Source organism: Caloenas nicobarica, chromosome 4, assembly GCF_036013445.1.
Source record: "Caloenas nicobarica isolate bCalNic1 chromosome 4, bCalNic1.hap1, whole genome shotgun sequence".
NCBI lineage: Eukaryota > Metazoa > Chordata > Aves > Columbiformes > Columbidae > Caloenas > Caloenas nicobarica.
In genome coordinates this window covers 52046759-52066321 of record NC_088248.1, presented here as the reverse complement: position 1 = coordinate 52066321, position 19563 = coordinate 52046759, and the positions used below count along the sequence as shown (strand labels likewise).

General features: G+C 37.6%; 1 protein-coding gene across 1 annotated transcript in view; it reads right to left on the bottom strand.

Moving 5' to 3' along the window:
• CORIN (corin, serine peptidase) overlaps positions 1–19563 on the bottom strand; it is a 141499-nt gene that overhangs the window by 41706 nt on the left and 80230 nt on the right. The window contains exons 6-11 of the mRNA XM_065633521.1: positions 18838–18951; positions 13461–13568; positions 12018–12128; positions 10977–11093; positions 7085–7183; positions 813–1044 (exon numbers count right to left, since the gene is read on the bottom strand). Coding sequence (XP_065489593.1) covers positions 813–1044; positions 7085–7183; positions 10977–11093; positions 12018–12128; positions 13461–13568; positions 18838–18951 — 781 coding nt within the window. The remainder of the gene's footprint in view (positions 1–812; positions 1045–7084; positions 7184–10976; positions 11094–12017; positions 12129–13460; positions 13569–18837; positions 18952–19563) is intronic.

Below are 19563 nucleotides of genomic sequence, written 5' to 3'. Positions count from 1 at the left end.
TTTAGTTAATTGAGTCTATGTTTGAATACCCTTCATAGTGCAATTCTAATCAAATCCAGAGAAATGGAAAATGCTTCATACAAAGCTCACAGCATCCTTCTGGACAAGCTGTCCAACCATGGGATGAACTGGCTTATGGTGCACCATGTGAAGAACTGGCTGAAGGGCAGAGCTCAAAGGGTTGTGAAAGGTTGTTGTGAATGGTTGTTGTGAATAAATCTGGCTGGCAACTAGTCATGAGTGGTGTATTTCAGGGTTCAATTCTAGGGCCAATTCTGTTCAATATATTTATCAATGGTCTGGATGCAGGAGTTGAATACTCCATTAGCAAGTTTGCTGATGATACCAAGATGGAAGTGCTGTTGACTCTCTTGAGGGTCAAGAGACCTTACAGAGGTAGACTGGAGCATTAGGCTACAATTAATGGGATGAAATTTAACAAGTTCAAGTGCTGGATCCTGCACCTAGGACAGAGTAACGCTGGACACAAGTATAAATGGGGAGAGGAGTGGCAGTCAGACTAGACGATCACTGTAGGTCTGTTCCGACTAAAATAGTCTTTCTATTCCATTCAATATATACATTTTGAAAATGACTGAACTGCTATCCCTCTCCTTGTTTGGAATACTTCAGATACTAATCATACACATGTAATGAACTGCATTTAATGATCTTACAGAATATTGTTCTCTACCTTTTGCTATGGAATTCCAAAGCAAAATTTCTGGCATTTTCAATGGAAACAGAATACTGGGAAAGACTAACATGACAGACATTGTCAGTCAATAATTAAATGAAGTACAATATAGTACCTGCAAGGTGGGATCCGCTGATTTGTATGGGGGTCACATTTTGGTACTAAGATTGTACAGGCAAAAAACATGAGGTATTTGTAGCAGTTGGTCTGAACCAAGGCTGGGAAAAGAGAAGACTCCCAGCTGACAGAGGCTTCCTTCTGTGTCCTGTGGCCCAGGTAGTTTGGGTAATAAGTATAGTTGTAAGGCAAGTTCATACAGAGTTCCAGAGTAATTGGCTCGCACTGACCTTTCACAGAAAGAAAACAAAAAAAGAAACACAAATGGTGTGAGACTAAATGAAACAGAGAAGAAATAATTACAAAATTACTTAACAAATTCAGTAGTTAGGGGATTTCTTCTCAGGCTTGAGAAACTGTAAGTTTCAGAGCTCAAGACCCCATATAAGACTATTCATACCATTAAAGAAAGGTGGGTTTGACCTCTGCCCACCTAATAACCTATTCAGAGACTTATATTCCCTTACCAATATGCATTAACTTCCTGAGTAACATCTTCGCTACAAGTCCTTATGATTCCACAGACTATAGCTACATACAAAAAAATCCAGCTTTTAGGGGATTTAGGAGTATTTTGGATTAAAATTGAGCAGCCTTTGCATTTCTTCCCTAATTGGTAGCCAGAACTATTTATCTTTCAATTTTCCACCACAACAGAAAACAGCAGAATTTCACTTTGATTCAGATTGAAATTCTGTTTTTTATCTAGCATTGAGACCAATGTGAAACTATTTATTTTTATTTACTTTTGCAATATGAGAAAATTTTCCATGAAAAAGTGTGCTATTCAAAAGTTTGTTATCAAAAGACTACATATATTTGTTTATTTTGGAAGAAAATGTATCTTAACATGATTAACATCCTCTGCCAGTCAGGTGCTAGTGCCAGTTGCCTGCACAGGGTGGCAACTGTGTGACCCTATAGCTGGATCTTTGAGAGGAAGTTGAAAGATCTCACAGTCAGTTATTCAGCTGATGAGCAGAACTGGCCAGCCTTTCTTGGACTGGCATTCCCTGTTATAACCTCTTTCAGAATTTACCTCTAATCCAAGGATCACAAAGCTCATGTTATATACAGCATTTCCTCTCTGCTAAATCCTTGCATACTGCCAATACTGAACTATTTCTGTTGTCTCAAACCACTTAGTCCCAGCTTTGGGCTATTTACGTACAAAGACTTCAGCAATCCTCCTCACATTATTGCCATTTCCTTTTCTTCATGATGAACTCTCCCTTGTCTGCTCACACTTCAGCCCCAGATGCCCAGATAAGTTTGCTTTTGTCTTTTGATTTTTCCCCAGTTAGCATCTTTTCTTCATTTGTACAGAATATTACATGTTCATCAGTATTTAATGATGAAACCCAAGTAAATTAACACAAAAGTACAAGCAATGTTCTAAGGGTTTGTATAACATAACGACATTATTAAAGGGTAGAAATGCACATACATCATTCTCTCTTTTGTTATGACTCATATTTATAGGGGTTTAGGGGAATTCTAGAAGAAAATCTAGTCCCCTGAAATGCCCCTGTAGGATAGCTCTTCACATGTTTTCAATATGATTATGCAATTTTCACACTGTGTTTAGAAACCTGCAGAAAAGTGTCATTGTACGTTTGAAAATAATAACTTTGACTCTCATGCCTAATCCCCTACAATCCACAAGCAGAGTAACAAACAGAACATACACTCCAGGGGAACATCCGACTGAATTTAAGTAACTCAAATGTTAATCCTTCCTTCTGAGATCAGTCCTACAGTTCAAGAGATCTTGCTACTCCCTTATTTATAGTATATGTAAGTACAACCTAATGAGTGGGAACACTGAACAGATTATGCCTGGGTTTCATATCTTCATGTATTTACTATTAATATGCTCTACATACTATACAGAAACTAGTTCTAAACATAGTAATGGAAGTGAATGGGACATTTCACAGAATCACAGAATGGCTGAAGTTGGAAGGGACCTCTGGAGCTCATCTGATTGACCCCGCCCTGGTCAAGCAGGGCCACCTAGAGCCAGTTGTGCAGAACCATGCTTGGATGGCTTTTGACTGTCTCCAAGGATGGAGACTTCACAACCTCTCTAGACAACTTGTGTTCAGTCACCCTTGCAGTAAAATAAGTGATTCCTTACGTTCAGAGGGAACCTCCTGTGTTTTGGTTTGTGCCAATTGCCCCTGGTCCTGTCACTGAGCACTGAAATAGCTTGATGAGCAGATATTTGTTCTATTATCCTAAATATGTTTTAACCGCATTGTAATGCAGAGCCTAAACTGATCAAACATTATGGCACATGGAGAACATCCATCATATTCAATATTGTGAAATGTGGCCTATGCTTTGGAATTTTCCAACCAAAGAGTTATTTGGGCCAGAAAACACTGCTTTGTCAAAACAAATTTTCCCTGCAAATTCTCATCTTTTACCAAAGATTAAATAAACCTGGTCAAAATATGAACAGTGAAAATAACATGAACAAAGAAAATAGTACTTCCAGATGTTGTGCAAGAAAAATCTCTCCCAAATTCTCTTGCTGTTCCATTGTGTATAAACAGTTAAATATTCACTGGACCAGACAGGGAGAAAGAGAAATGATCCAGAAGTCTAATTCAGATTATGTATTGTAGAGAATTACAGACTGTTGCCCATACTATGATGAGGCAAAACCTTCACTAAAAAGCTCTTGGGTTTCTCATGACATAGAATATGAACATTGTTTTAGAACTCAAATATCACATGTCAAAAAGTGGTTTTCACTGTCTTGTAACATAGTCCTAGCCACTCAAACACTTTCCAAAATTGCTGTCCATATATAAAATGGGATACAAGAATGTGCTTTGATCAGGAAAAGATTTTGGACCTTGGGACAAACTGCTGTCTCATACTGATTTATCCACAAGGAAGATGAGTCAAAAGAAAGCACGCTTTCAGCTCTTTCTCATTGTGAGATGACTGAATTGCAGTCACACTGCTTGGAAGACTGTTGCTTTTAACAGGACTGTAGTCACTGTTTAAGAAAGGTAATTTGCTTAAAAGACAATTGCTCCCTGAGTACATAAGAACCAGAGGCTACTGTGGGAATTTACGTATTTTCCTACTTGTTGGGTAAGGCTGCTGCTGGTGCCTTGTTTGCCAGCCAGATAGAGGACCTGTCTTATGCACAGCTGGTGACTACAGAGCCATCAGTTTTAAGTCCAGTGTTGATCCTGCCACAATATATCAGATACATTTTATGTGTTCTTTACTAAGCAGTTTAAGTATCTAAAAATGAATAAAATTACAAAATACTGTCTTTTTTGACCTGAGTAAATGTAAAGTTGCTTTAGTTTTAAACACAGAATCATAGAGTCATAGAATGGTTTGGGTTAGAAGGGACCTTAAAGATCATCTAGTTCCATCTCTCCTGCCATGGGCAGGGACATCTTCCACTAGACCAGGTTGCTCAAAGCTCCGTCCAACCTGCCCTTGAGCACTTCTGGTGATGGGGCATCCACAGCTTCTCTGGGCAGCCTGTTCCAGTGCCTCACCACCCTCATGGTGAAGAGTTTCTTCCTTATATCTAATCTAAATCTACCCTCTTTCAGTTTAAAGCCATTATCCCTTGTCCTGTCACTACACGCCCTTGTAAAAAGTCCCTCTCCAGCTTTCTTGTAGATGCCCTTTAGGTACTGGAAGGCTGCTATAAGGTTTGCTTGGAGCCCTCTCTTCTCCAGGCTGAATAACCCCAACTCTCTCAGTCTGTCTTTATAGGAGAGAAGCTCCAGCCCTCTGATCATCCTCGTGGCCCTCCTCTGGACTTGCTCCATCAGGTCCATGTCCTTATGCTGGGGGCCCCACAGCTGGATGCAATACTCTATGTGGGGTCTCACAAGAACAGAATAGATGGAGAGAATAACCTCCCTTGACCTGCTGGTCATACTTTTTCTGATGCAGCCCAGGATACAGCTGGCTTTCTGGGCTACAAGGGCACGTTGCCAGGTCATGTTGAGCTTCTCTTCAATCAACAGCCCCAAGTACTTCTCCTCGGGGCTGCTCTCAATCCATTAGCTGCCCAGCCTGTATTTGTGCTTGTGATTGCCATACGAATTGCCATAGGAAACAGGGTTTAGTGTAACGTCTGATAAGTTTTCGAGGCATTATAAGTAAAGAAGCTTTGAAACAGCAGATAGAAATATGGAAGACTCTGTTCCTAGGTAAACCACAGTTTTGTGGCAAAGTCAGTAATGGTCAAATAAATAAGCTGAATCTTCAAATGGAGAAAATGAGAAGCAACACCTGTTCTTAGAGGCACAGGCTGCTAAAGCTGCTGCTTCTCCTCCAGGCAGAAAGATCTGGGACTAAACATCCTTCACTTGGCAGCAAAAGGAAAGATAAGAAAAAAGTGGATCTGCTGCTCACTGGGGCAGGGGAACTAGTGATGTGTGACATGGAAAAGACCAAGGTACTCAATGCCTTTTCTGCCTCAGTTTCCATTGAGGAATGTCATTGGAAGGTTGCTTTATATCATCTTCAAGAGGTTACGGCAACCCTGGCACCTGATGACTGGAAAAAGGCAAACATGACATTCATCTTTGGGAAGGGCAAAAAAAGGTGACTGGGAGCAGCCAGCACGGATTTGTCAGGGGAAAATCATGCCTGATCAATCTGATGGCTGTCTCTGCACTGGTGCGTATCTGGAGTATTGTGTCCTGGTTTTTGGCTCTCCAATTCATGAGAGAAATCACCATACTGGAATGGGGTCAGTAGAAGGCCACCAAGCATGTTAGGGGACCAGATCACATGATCTACAGGCAAAAGCTTGGAAAATAGGGTTTGTTCAGCTGTCAAAAGGGAAGGCTAAGGGCAGATCTTATTGCTGTTAACAATTAGCTAATGTGAAGGTATAAAGCAGTAAAGCAGACACAGCCAGACTCTTAAAAGCGCACAGGGACAGGATGAGAGGCAGAAGCACAAGTCGTAACACAGAGAATTCCAGTTACATATATGCAAAAAAGGTTTTTACCATGAGAGTGGCCTAACACCGGAACAAGTCTCCCAGAAAGACTGTGGAATGTCTGTCCCTGGAGACAGTCAAAACTCAGCCACACAAGGTCATGGGCCACATGACTTAATTGGCACTGCTTTGATCAGGAGTTTGGACTAGTTGACCAAAAATGTGAAGTAACTTCCTTTCAATGCTAAACATGGTACTTATGATTGTCCCTTTTCAAAAGTTAGGAGAAGCATTGATAGAAGCACATATAAAGCCTATATGCCCAAGTATCTGATAGCTATACTTTAGCAACATCTAAAAGGCCACAGCAGGAATGGTCCTTGTCTCAAACAAATAACTTGTGAGTGACAGTCACAACTTTGGAGAGACTAGAGAGTTTGGACTAGTTGATCTTCCCATATCCAACCTAAATGGAATAACACTATCCAAACAAACTACCATATTGTACCAAATCATATCTTGCAGAGAGAACTGCTCAGCACAAAGCAGTTATAGAATATGTCTACACATTCATACGTAAGTGAAGGCAAGCCTGTCTATGTGTCGAGGTGACCTGAACTGATGTGACTGTATTAATACATCACCAAGTTTTAACTAATACTGAATAATTTTGATCCAGTTGTGCCCCAGTTTTAAAACCTCACCAAATGTACTTCTTTTGAGCATCTGTTCTGAGTGCAGCACTGCACTAGTGAACAAGAGCTACTCAAAAGCAAGTGTACAGTGTGTACAGGAGGCTTGCATGGAATAGTATAGTATAGGACACAGAAATGAAGATACACAGTGTTAAAGACCCTGATCCTCTACAATGTATATTGGTCAGAAGAATAACTAAATTTGCCTTTCAATATCAAAATTATCCCGTCATAAAAGTTCTCCAAACTATGAAACACAGTACCATGTTTTCTTGTATTTTGAAAATAAACTACACGACACTACACTTACACTATGTTTTTTACTTTATGTAAACACTGAATGTAATTAAATGTTAAGAAAAAGTGGAAGTGTAAACACCCATTAAGAACATATCAAAAATTCACAGAAGGGAAAATATCTCAGTGTCGAATGTTATGAGTATCTCTTATTACATAAATGATCAAAAGTCAGGATGAAACTTATGTTTCAACTTTGCCATTTTCTATACTCAATCATTACACAGGTGCATTAGATAGTAAATTAAAGTAAATTACTTACTGTGTCCTACCCTGCATGCTCATTATACTCTAAAAGACCCTAAAATAGTGACAGTATGAAGCATGTGATCTACTTACTGCAGTTTGTCTGGCTGTTTCTCATCTCACAGAGAGAAGTCCCACAGGGATCAGGACAGGAATCACATCTCTGGTCTCCACCCTGACAGAGGGTTTGACCTGAGGAAAATAGAAAATTACTATTCTAATTATTTACCAGACTGATAAAAATCACTGGAGTGCAGCAATAAGAAAATACACGGTTTGTACTAAAATTAGGTATTTCCTTTACATAGCTGAATAAGTACCCTACAGCATTTCAAGTGCAATAAGGAGATGTTGTAAGGAAGAAAAGTGTGCAGCACTGTCCAGATGTTGCTTTTCTTTACTCCTATGCTTAATATAAGAATATAAATTCCCAGTTTCTGAATGAGAGGTATTCATCTCTGAAAGCCATTTAACCATGATTTTCTGGGAGAGTATGAAAAGTCACATAAATCAGATTTCAAAGGGAACAATAGGTCCTAGCTGAAAGAGAATGCCCTCTGAGAATTATTCTTCAGTGTCATTCAGTTGACCTGCTTCTCATTAGAGCTGAAGCTTTATTGCCGTTCGGCCTGTTTAAAAAAAAAAACAAACACCACCAACAACAAAAAAGCCAAAAAGGCTATGGTCCTAAAAATGGAATGCAGAGTAACTAAAACCAGCACTTCCTCAAAAAGTTTCTAAGCACATTATCTGGGTAATTAGTTTCTCTGACAAATCCCTGGACTTCTCTCTGTCTCATAGTGGTGATAGCTCCTTTTAAACCATTAAATTCTCTCTTCCATATGACTTTTGCAAATTCTCTCATTTAATTTACTGTTCTGTACACAGAGACTGAACAGTTTGGATTTTATAATCTTGTCCTGTTTAAAAGGGTTTATTGCAACATTAATCATTCAGTCATGGCATCCTTATACTTGGCATACAAAATATGCTGAAGAAACACCTTGTTTCAATGACCTTGACAACAACCTTGTCCCAAAGAACTGATGAGGTAGTTATATCTATTCATAATTATGTGGATTTACTTCCCTTCATACATGTTACATATTGAAGCAATTGAGGTACTTTCTTTTACTGTAGCAATTGACTGTCGTATTTTACAGATGCATCTGATTGCAAACTGGAACTTGGAAAGTAGGGAAAACCTTTTGACTTCTAATGCTATCACAAATCTTTACAATAAAATTCATTTGTAAAGTTTGTTCCAACTCCTTCTTATGCCACAGTGGAAGAGTTTCTCAATTCTTTAAAAATGCCCATGCTACAGTACAAATTCTTTTGATCCTAGCACAGTCAATGCTGAGTTTCTATAAACACACTCTATCCTGTCTTTTGAAGGGATCACAGAACCAGCTGTGTGTACATCTATATTAGATTTCTATTGTCACAAAATTAATGACAGCAGTAATGTTAACAGATGCCATACCTTAAGTTTCCTTAAGGTATGTAGCAAAGGAGACCATTTTTCTCATTTGGATATAGGTGGATACATGGCCATTTGTAATCTCTATGTTTATATACTTGTACCACAGGGTGTTTCGAAAAGATGGACTCAGTTTCAAAGCAGGATACAGGGTGTTTCAAAAAGATGGACCCAATTTGAAATCACTATATCTCTGCAACCATGAACCATCCATGAACGAAACTCTTACCACTTGACAGGGTGGGGCACAGAGTTTCAAATGATTACCACTAGAGGCCCCTACTCTGTAGAGTACAAATTTTTGTGTAATTGTAACATGTTGCCATTATGAAATATACTGTTTTGAAATTGGGTCCATCTTTTTGAAACACCCTGTATTGCACAAGGTCCCTGTATCCTTCTACAGGCAAGTGGCAAGTCACCACATCTTGACCTCAAATTTCTATGCTGATTTCAAATATTTACTGTGTTTGTAACAAAACAAATATTCCAGATCACTTCAGCCCTAACTTCACTGCCTCTGCTAGGCATATACAAATTTTTGACTGCAGAGCAGAGAAGTCTTTGTATTAAGTGTATGTCCTATTACATTTTCTGTAGTTACTGAAATCAATGACATACATCAGAAATACAAAAGGAAGTTACAAACAAGAATTCTGCGTTGCTTTTACATGGACTTTGCAAGGAACTAAAAGGAATAATCCAAATGAAGTCCAAATTCTGCCTACATATTCTCATGCAAATTTAGGACGGACAAGATATGGTTACATAAAGGAAGAATTTTGCTCTACACAATACTGCAAAATATTAGACAGAGCTTTAGGTGCATTAAAGAATGAATAATAAGAACATGGAAAACTTTCATATTTAAAAGCTTTGCAGTTTAAAGCTAAGCACAAAAATCTTTTAGCACATAGTGAGATCATTGACTACATAATTATCACTCCATCCTACTCCTCTGCATTTAGTATCCTTCGATCAGTGTCTGTTCATCTTACAAAAAAAATATTTTTAACCATTTCTTCAACATCCGCAGAGGCAAAAAGCAACGCAAACAAAACATATAACTGACTTCTAGCCCAGATCATGCATCAACGTTTTCAGTGAAATTCACTTTTACTGGTGATAAACAAATTTAAGAGGATTAAGCTGGGTGAAATTTTAAAAGTTGAAATAGCTGCTTATATAATGCTCTAAATAGTTTTGTACTTTTCAGTTTATCCCATTCTCCTCCCTCATGTCTTTTATATTAGAAATTATAGTTTCATTATCAGCAACAGAAACATAAGATCATGGAATCAATAGAATAAGATCGCAATTGAACGTCAGGAAAGATGAAGAATAAAAACTGAGAATTTTGTGAGATTGCACAGTCACAACTAAGGACAAAACTTGGTCCTTGGTTTTTAGATTGCCACAGTTAGAACTGGAAGAAATTTCACGCAAGACCTTTTGCAATGGCAACATTAATTGTGAAGAAGAATAATGGTACTTTCTGTGTTTCAACTTCACAATTATTTTTTGGTATTGAGATACCTAAATTAGAGTAGGAAGATCCCAAGAACTTATTATGAACAGACGGGATTGATTAGACACAGTCAGGAAAGGAGTTCTTCTAGACCATTTTCATAAAGAAATGAGGCTTATATAATCACACTGTATATTTATCTTATAATTACAGGTCTGTTCTACTCTAATAACTTTTGAATAGGTTGTCCTGTTACCACTGCATCTGACAGCACTAGAGCTTTCCAAATAAAGTGAATTCCTTTAATTCCCTAAAAATAAGATTCACAAGGGAAAGACAATAATAATTCTCATATTGAAGGAAAGGCTGCAATCTGAACCTATATCTTGCTAGAAACAAGAGAATTACATGTGAAAAATACTTTCAAATGTTGAAACCATCATAACATGACAATATCTCTTTCTGAGTGTCAACATGTACTACAGGACATGAGTCTTTGGGAAAATATATTCCGGGGCTCAAGAAACTGCCTGGTTTCCTTGTCTTTCGTACAACCCACCATGAGACAGCTATTAAATAGCTCTGAAAACTTACATTCTCATATACTTTCCCTTAGTCACACTAAATCAATAGCTTACATATGAAAACACCCTTTCTCTGATTCCCAAGTTCTGATGAAAAAAATATTTTCATGCGAAAATTCCTCTTCAAACAACACCAGTTCCTGTGATAGTAGCTTGTAATTGCTGCTGACAATGTGAATATGAATTAATGTATTTCAAGTAATAGCTGATCATGTCAGATAACCAAATTCTATGCTAAATATCACCTCCGTTTAATTTTTTATGTTTTTAAGGACTAATAAAACTCTGCTTACAACTTTCTATGTGAAAGCAGACACCAACCAGCCTCAGCAAGTGTTATTTGAAAAGCAAAGAAAGTAGATTTGTGAGACAGTTTTAGCTAAAGGCACTTTAGAATGAAGCCGTCAACGGTAGGTTCAGTAACAAGAGTAAAATGAAGCACATTCTTACTTTCACTGCAGTTTTCTTCATCACTTCCATCTTTGCAGTCATTATCTCCATCACATTGGAATGCACTAGGAATACACTGCCCATTTCTGCACTCTACTAGACCCTGACTATGACATGCTAGAGAGAAAAAGAAATACGATATTCTGATCAACTTCGGGTAATGAAGGTCTTAATTACTTTTGAACATCATCTTGAAGTTGTTTTAGGAGGAGATGATAACACTGTTTAGCACTGAAGGTCACTAGACATTTTTATTGTGTAGGCTGTGTTTGCAATAGCCTACAGCTCTGCTGATCTTTAACTACAGGGACTGGAACTATATATGTCAGGTATCAGCAACAGGCAGAGATGAAGGTTCGGCTTTTCCAAGAAAAAAAGCCATCATTTTTACTCATATAAAAATCATGACCTTTTCTTTGCCTACTTACTTACATTCCTTTATTCAGCTCAGGTTCTTAGATTTCAAGGAAAATTGTAGGATAGTTGTTGCAAGGTCAAGCACGGAATGGCAGCAAGAATCAAAGCAGCATAAGCACATGTTTTAGGAGAAACTTAATCCCATTAAAACATGTGCTAGTTCCTCAAGACTTGGTTTTGCAACCTCAGCAATATTCTAGTATAGCTGTTTTGCAGATACACATCATCATCATTGGAGCAGATGGAAGTCCAAACTCTGACAAGGTGTTATAGGTCACATACAGACACATCAGAAAGCTGTCACAAACTCAGAATGCCTTCAGTTTAAGAGGTTATATACATCCATTCATCCCTTTTTAATGGTAACACTACAATTAACAAAAAACTAATTCTGTAATTAGTAAGAAGCTGAAACACAAGGCAATGCTGGGACTTCTCAACAACGGTAACAAATGATTAACTTGCTGCGGCTGTCTACCAGAATATTCATCAAGTGCAAAATTCTGAAATCAAATAAGCTTATAGTTCTGCCTTACAAGCAATAAGTAAGTAAACTACTTATCTTATATTTTGCTTTTATTTTTAAATAAAGAAAAAACTACTTTAGAGATTAAAGAAACTTACAGCAATTTATTTCATCTGATTTGTCTATGCAGTCGTGGTCACCATCACATACCCAATCAGCTGTTATACATCTCCCATCTCCACACTGATGATGTGTTGCTGGATTACAGTCTAAATAAAATGCAAGTGAGGACAAAAAAAGGATGATAAATTATTATTTGTATAAATTATATTATTGATCAATTGTTCTCTGCCTGTAAGTTAATCATTCATACTGATTCTGTACCTGTAAATATTTTGGCAGATGGTAGTTACATATTTTCTGAATTCTATTGCCTATGTAGATAGTGATGCACTCATTCCTTCTCTCAGGTGCACAGCTTTTTCCATTTACAAATAAACAAGTTTGTAAGATTCATTATACAGACTAAAAGATCTTCCAGCTTCCCATCTCATTGAATGATTTTCAGTTAGCCAACATTTTCAGTTGCCATATTTGGCACTTAAACAGAAACTATGTTTTTTGCATACACTCAGTATTTTCCATAAGAACTATCTACAAAGAATCTCCTCCAGTTTTCATCTTACTCTTTCTACCCGAATGCTTCCACAAATAAAGAAAAGCATTCTGTTGAGCAGGGTGACTTTACAACAAAATAAATAGGGAGTGTAGAAATAGTCCAGTGTGCCCAATCTGCTATGAAACCCATTTATAGCCTGTATAAAAAGTTAGATCTTAAATTTTATATAGGAAAAAAACTATCTCAAGATAGGAAAAAATTGTGCCCTGATTTTTAGTTTTGAAATTATCTGTGCTTTTCCTTAGAAAAGCAAAATTTTAAAAGTGAGAAATAATATTTTAACTTTTAAAGAATTATTTTAGAGTACTTAATTTCTCTCAGGTGTAGTACCAGGAACAAAAGTTAAAAAAAAAATAAGGCTTTTGAAGTTTTCCAATATTTACATGTGAAAATTGTTTTCTTTTACAGCAAAATTTCTTTTTTTTTTTTTTCCTGTGAAAGTTAAGTGTAGGTAGAAAGACAAATATAAGGAGGCAGAACATACAAAAGTGATTGAAAACAGAATTTGAAAGAAATAGAATTTGATAAACAAAAGATTCAAGTTCACTATGAAGCTTTATGTAAAAACAGCTCAGCTATAAAACAATTGGCTTTACCAGTGTGTAGCCTCTTACAATTTGCTTTAATCCCAGTTAAATTCAGCCAATTTAGCAAGAAAGCAACAACAACATCTTAAATTAGTTTAAAACAAATTGTAAATCAGAACATTTCTTCAAAATACTGCTGTCTTCAAAATTTGGATTAACCCAGACATCTCCTTTAAACCTTTTCAAGTTGTATATAAAATTTGTGAGCTGTTGTTTCTTTGCCCAAAAAGAATTACAGGGTATATTGCTCTTTTAGTAGTTTATGGAAGAAGATTGCTGGCTTAGGCAATACTGCTATCTTAAAGACTTTAGAAAAGCATAAAACTTCCATTTACCACAGTTCTGTTCATCGCTAAGGTCTCCACAGTCATCATATCCATCACAAACAAAGGTATAATTTAGGCATTTTCCCGTGTTGCAACGAAATACATCATCACTGCAGTCTACAATACAAATTTTTGTAAAATGTTAACATGACACTGGAACATTCATATAGACTGTGAACACTGGAATCTATTGACTAAAACAAGATTAGCTAAAAATACTCTACAATTTACAGGTCTGCATTAATACTCAATATGTACCAGTTCATTAGAATCTAATATGGAATAACAAGAAAAATCAAAGGCAATTTTTAGACATTTTTATTCTGTTCCTACTAATTGCTTTTTCGATCAATACCATGAGAAGAAACTGCTCTGGTTACACATATGGACCAAAATGTTTAACTATTTTATACACATAGTTCTTGAGAAAGGTTGTGGGTCTTGAGTACCTGATGTGGCTATTAGGTGGAACTGAAGCTTCTAACAGCAAAACCAAGATCTCAAGACCCTGCTTTTTGAGCCTGCCTTTGATCTTACAATGTTTTCAAATCAGCTTTACGCTTTACACAGTTTTGAGTTCAGAATTTGGCCTGATGCCATCTCATTGAGGATTTCTTAGCACTGTCAGCCCTAAGTGGGCTTAGCTTTTGTTTCCACCTCTGAGGCCTTCAGTAAAGCCGCCATAAATATTCTCTGAGAATATCCAAAATGCTTGAATAAAATCAGGTTCAATAAAAACATGGAATCTGCGTTGCAGTCAGGAAAGCAGGAAGAAGAGAAAACAGGGTTGGTGGTATCTGGTCCCATTAGTAATAAATTTTGATTACAAACACACAGTTGCAAAGCGGGTGACCCAGTTTCACTGCCTTCCTCTGGGCTTCTCCTTCATATCTGGCTTTTCAGGGAGAATGCCAGTATAGAAAAAAAAGCTGGGTGGACAATCCCTCCTTCCTGTTGAAGCTATGCCACTGGAATCAAGGAAGTTCTTTGTGCCCTTTCTTACTGGGATAGGTGAGTATTTTAAACGAGCTCTTTCCTGGATAACATAAAGAGCTCCAAGAGCAAGGACTGGAAGACAAGTCTCTCCCCCCAGCTGAGATGCTCAGCCACTGAGAACAGAATCATGCTCCCGCTTGCTTCTTTCTTCTTGGTGTGTGACTCCTGTGTTCATGACTGCACCGCGGTCCCACTTTGAAAGAAGGGTGTCCTTTGAAGTACAGTACTTGCTGAAAGGTGCAGCACTCTCCCAGAAGGTACAGTGAGGTTTCTATTCCTCCAGATCAATGTCAGTCAAGTGTTCCACCTCCTAGGTGAGTGCTCTAACTTTCTCAAGGCTTTACCAACCTCAACTCTAGAAATTGAACATGAATCACTTCTTCTCCTTCCCCCACAGAAGTATTCATGTTTTCTACAAGTTTCACATCATCTTATAAAGTCCAAACAGAATTTATAGCACAATGAGAAGGACAATGCTTCAGAATATAAAGTAAACTAATATGGCTGAGCCATGAGCATCATAGCCAATATTTAATTTAGCTTTAAAAGAACAAAAGTAATGAAAGAGTAAACTTCAAAAACCCTAAACTAAATGAAAATATATAAGTTCTAGTTTCATATAAGGAGAACAACAGCTAGTTGAGAGTAAAATTCTAAGCATTACTTGTTTTGCGGATGCAACAGTGTGAAGTACCCTGGCAACCTTTATCCTTATTGATCAGTCTGTAACTCTGACAGTTTCTGTGCTTCCATTGCTCCTCATGCAAATGAAACAAAGCTGTCTTTTTCTATGTTGTTTCCTCTGGATAAGTTTACTGTTTCATTTCCATCCATTTCTCCATTCCTGTTTATATTCATAGCTCTGTAGCTGCAGCAGTGTCCTTTAGGGTAGTAGCTCTCAGGTCAACACAGGGTAAACAAAAAGAATACAAACTTCCTTGCAAGGAAATATGATTTACTTCATGAAAATCTAACAGTCTTAACAAAATTTTCTTCAAGATATTGGCAATAATATAGTGTAGCTAGTTACCTCCATCAGAATAAGATGGGCACTTTGTATCTGCCATTTGTAAAAGGTTCAACTTAAATTTTGTTAATGATAGGGCAAGCGTAGCTTTAATAAAATTAAATAGAAATTCCTGTTCTACACTCCACTAAACACACATAAAGCCTGGTCACTCTTTTGCATTCAGCAACCCTTTGACCTCTGTTCACATAGGCCCTGTTTTCACCACTTCACCATTGCACCATGTGTCCTCCTGACCATGAATCACCTCAGCCCAACACTCAGAGGTGATTTTAGGAGCCCTGCATTTCAAAGATGTATGTTTAAAGACATATGTGCAGATTAAATGTACAAATTCTACTACTTCTAGGAGTAAATAAGACCTGAATTCAACAAGATGCTTTGTTCTAGAGTGTCACATGCAGGGGCACATGTGTGTAAACATTTTCATTTGTTATTTTATTACTAAAATGGTCTTCATGTTGTTCACCCTTTATGAAAGAGAAGTATGACTGGGAAAGTCACACAAGGAGGGAGAGGAAGCGAGTGTACATGTTAGAGAACGGTGTGCATAAGAGCAACCAGAAGAATGTAAGAGAGCCTGCTGCATTTAGTACATTACATATAAAACTTCCTCATCAGGATCTTTCCAACAGTTCCAGGTTTGGGCACTCATAATTTACGCATGTGTATATCAGTGTTACAGCTTCTTTCCTATTTGTATTCCTATGTGATAGCTGGCTGAGCTGAATTCGGATTCCTCAGCTGGTACCTTCCACTGCACAAAGTCACAGGGTAAATGGTATACGCAACAATGAAATTTTAAATATCAGTTTTCAGTTGCAACTATGTAAAAAACTGGCACTGCTAAGTAAATTAAACCATACTTTCAAAAAGAAGGATGGATTCTGCTAAAGCCTAACTACTGCCTGCATACTTATTATGGCCCATCAAAGGGAAGAAGAGAAAAAAAATGCATGTCAAGAGTCAGGAATAGAAAAATCATTGCATCATGTGATCCATTTTTTGATGCAGAGTCCTGAAAGGAGATTCTAGGAAGAACAATTAATATGAAAAAGATTAGAACCAGAGACTTCTATGTTTCATAATGGATATAATTTTCAACATTAAAACTAAGGAGGTGCAGCTGTAAGATTCACTCATGTAACTTTAGACATCTGCATCATTTAGTTTCTAACGTACATTCCCCATTTAAATTACCTGCTTAAAATCAGACTAGTCATGCATCTGAAGTGTCTGTTTCTGTCAGCTGATTCTCCATACAGCCAGTTTAGACAACTAGCTCAGATAAAGTCCCTTGCACAGGGACAGACCCCTCACTAATGTATGTAACTTCATAATGGAAAACCAGAAAGACATCTCTCCAATCTAAATCAAATATAAGAGGTCCTATATTTTGGGACTGCAGATGGTGATTTTTTTTTCTTTTACAGTCTAATATAGCTTGGCCTTTTGAGTTTAAAAGTCTTTCAATCTCATTTGGGAAGTAACTGCAATGTAACTCACAGCTCTGACCAGCTCATGGAGATTGTGAAGAGTCTCATGAGAGACTCATGACAGAGTTGAGGTTGTTCAGCCTGGAGAAGAGAAGGCTGCAGGGAGACCTTATGGTGCCCTTTCAATACTTAAAGGGGACTTACAAGAAAGATGGGAACAGACTTTTTAGAAGGGCCTGTTGCAATAGGAAAAGGGGTAATGGTTTTAAACTAAAAGAGGAGAGATTCAGACTAGATATAAGGAATTTTTTTTACAATGAAATGGTGAAACACTAGCCCAGGTTGCCCAGAGAGGTGGTAGAAGCCCCATCCCTGGACACATTCAAGGCCAGGCTGGACGGGGCTCTGAGAAACCTGATCTAGTTGAAGATGTCCCTGCTCAGTGCAGCGGGGTTGGACTAGATGACCTTTGAAGGTCCCTTCCAAACCAAACTATTCTATGATTATGTGAGGTGAATTTGAGAGGGGGAAAGTCTGCAGGAAACACAGCATTTTTATTAGACAAGCTTTCAGGCAGATAAGTCCTCCTTCAGTTTTGCTACTTCTGCTGTGCAATTCAAGGTCTTATTTGACCTTCACCCCTTCACCCCAGTTCTTACCAAGTATCCTAACAAAAGACATCCTCTGGCTATAAACCCTGTATCATTTAACAGAAAGGCTTTCTTTTCAAGGTAATCTTAACTCATGAAATTCATAATGCTTGGTTTTTGAGACATAGAATATTTTTATTCTTATATTACTAATTTCTTCTTTTCCCATTTCTCGTAGGCATTTCAAAATTTTTTAGCTTACATTACAAATGGAAGTTAACACTGACAGGAAAAAGTAAAAGATAAAAACATACAATACTTTTATGTAACAGAAATTATATCAACCTCCATTAAATAAATTGTAGGCTATTGAACGAAAAGCAAGCTCTAACCTCATTCAGATTGAGACCAGGAGGAAATTGCAGACATCATTTATTCCTCGGAGTATCCCAGATAAAATCTATCAGCAACTTCCTTAACAGCAGCTTTGTGAGTCTTGGAATGTCCAGTCTCTTAAACAACTAATAAGAACAAATCTTTTGAGGTGAGTCTAAACTGCACAGTCTGGAACTCAAGCTCAGATCCGACATTTTCCAAAGTCTGAATGCGCAGCGCAGTTTTGTGGCATCACATCCTACTATAAGTCTCTATTTAGTCATTGCTGCACATTTTCCGTTTTTTTTCCCCCCTTTTCATTATTTTCCTACTGTACATTTACTCAGCTTTTCTAAAGGTTTTAGTAGTCCAAGAATGTTTTTGCCAACACAGAAAAACACATAGGAGCACTAAAGATACACACTACCACAGAGAAATAAATAGAAATTAAGATATTAAACATGTATATTCATATTCTTCTTTTCTACTGCACCATGTACTAGGATTTATTTAAACAAACCACAGTCAAAGTTGAGGCCAAGAGAACTTTCTAAACAGATGGTTCTGCACCTGCTGTAAAATCAATGCCAAGGACAAGGAAAGAAATACAATTAACAGTCTTCAGTTTATTATCAGTACTGCTCTTTTGATGCATGTTATTGATCCATTTAAAAAAAAAAAAAAAAAAAAAAAAAGCCCCAAAATACTTCTAATTTCCACATGGCTCCTTGCAGAAATCTTAGAATCTGCTTCCAGGCATAAAATCGAATAGCTCAAAACCACATGCGATGGCCAGAGTGAGCAAAGGTAAACACATTCAATAGCAACTGAGAGTCCAAATGTCAATATATGCAAATACTATGCAAAGGTCCTATTCTGTACCAATAGCCTGCTTCAGTTTTTAGGTTTCCCTGAATGGATTCAGTGCTTCAACAGAACACTGCCAGGTTTAAGAAACTTACTGCAATGGACCTCATCACTCCAATCATCACAGTCGTTGTAGCCATTACACTGCAGTTTCCCTGGAATGCAGATCCCACTGGCACACAAGAAACTCTCCTCTCCTCCACACAGTGCTGGAAAAGAGAAGCGAAGAAAGAATGAAAGAAGAAAAGCAGAAATGAAACACAGCTAGAACAACGACTCTTAATTGATGCACTTAGTCAATGAGCCCCAAATTAATCAAATTCAAGTAAGTGCAAAACGACAATTTCATCTGACTTTTGTTATTTCAAAGATGGGTATCTAGGCTGAGTTAATCAGTAAGTTTCAATCTACCATTACCTCTAAAGAGCAGCCATAAAAAGTAACTGTTGACCTTAGGATGTGATTAAACAAGCTTTTTTATTTCCCCCCATACCCCCCACTTATAACTCCCTGAGCACTAGAATACAGTCATCATTGCTATTTGATATATGGGGAACTGAGATACCTAAGAGACAGAAAAACCCCTAGGGCTTTAGGCATCTCATTGGAGATACCTTGCAACATATGCTCAGAAGGAGGGAACTCATAACACCTTCTTATTCAAGTCCTTCAAGTGAAAATTACATGGAGAAGCAAAGTAAAGATGTCAAGTAGAAAAGCAAATATTCAGTACAGAACGTGGTAGCTGTTCTTAGCCTGGGGGGTTGTTTGCTCAGGTTTGTTGTTGTTGTTGTTGGTTGGTTGTTGTTGTGTTGGTGGTT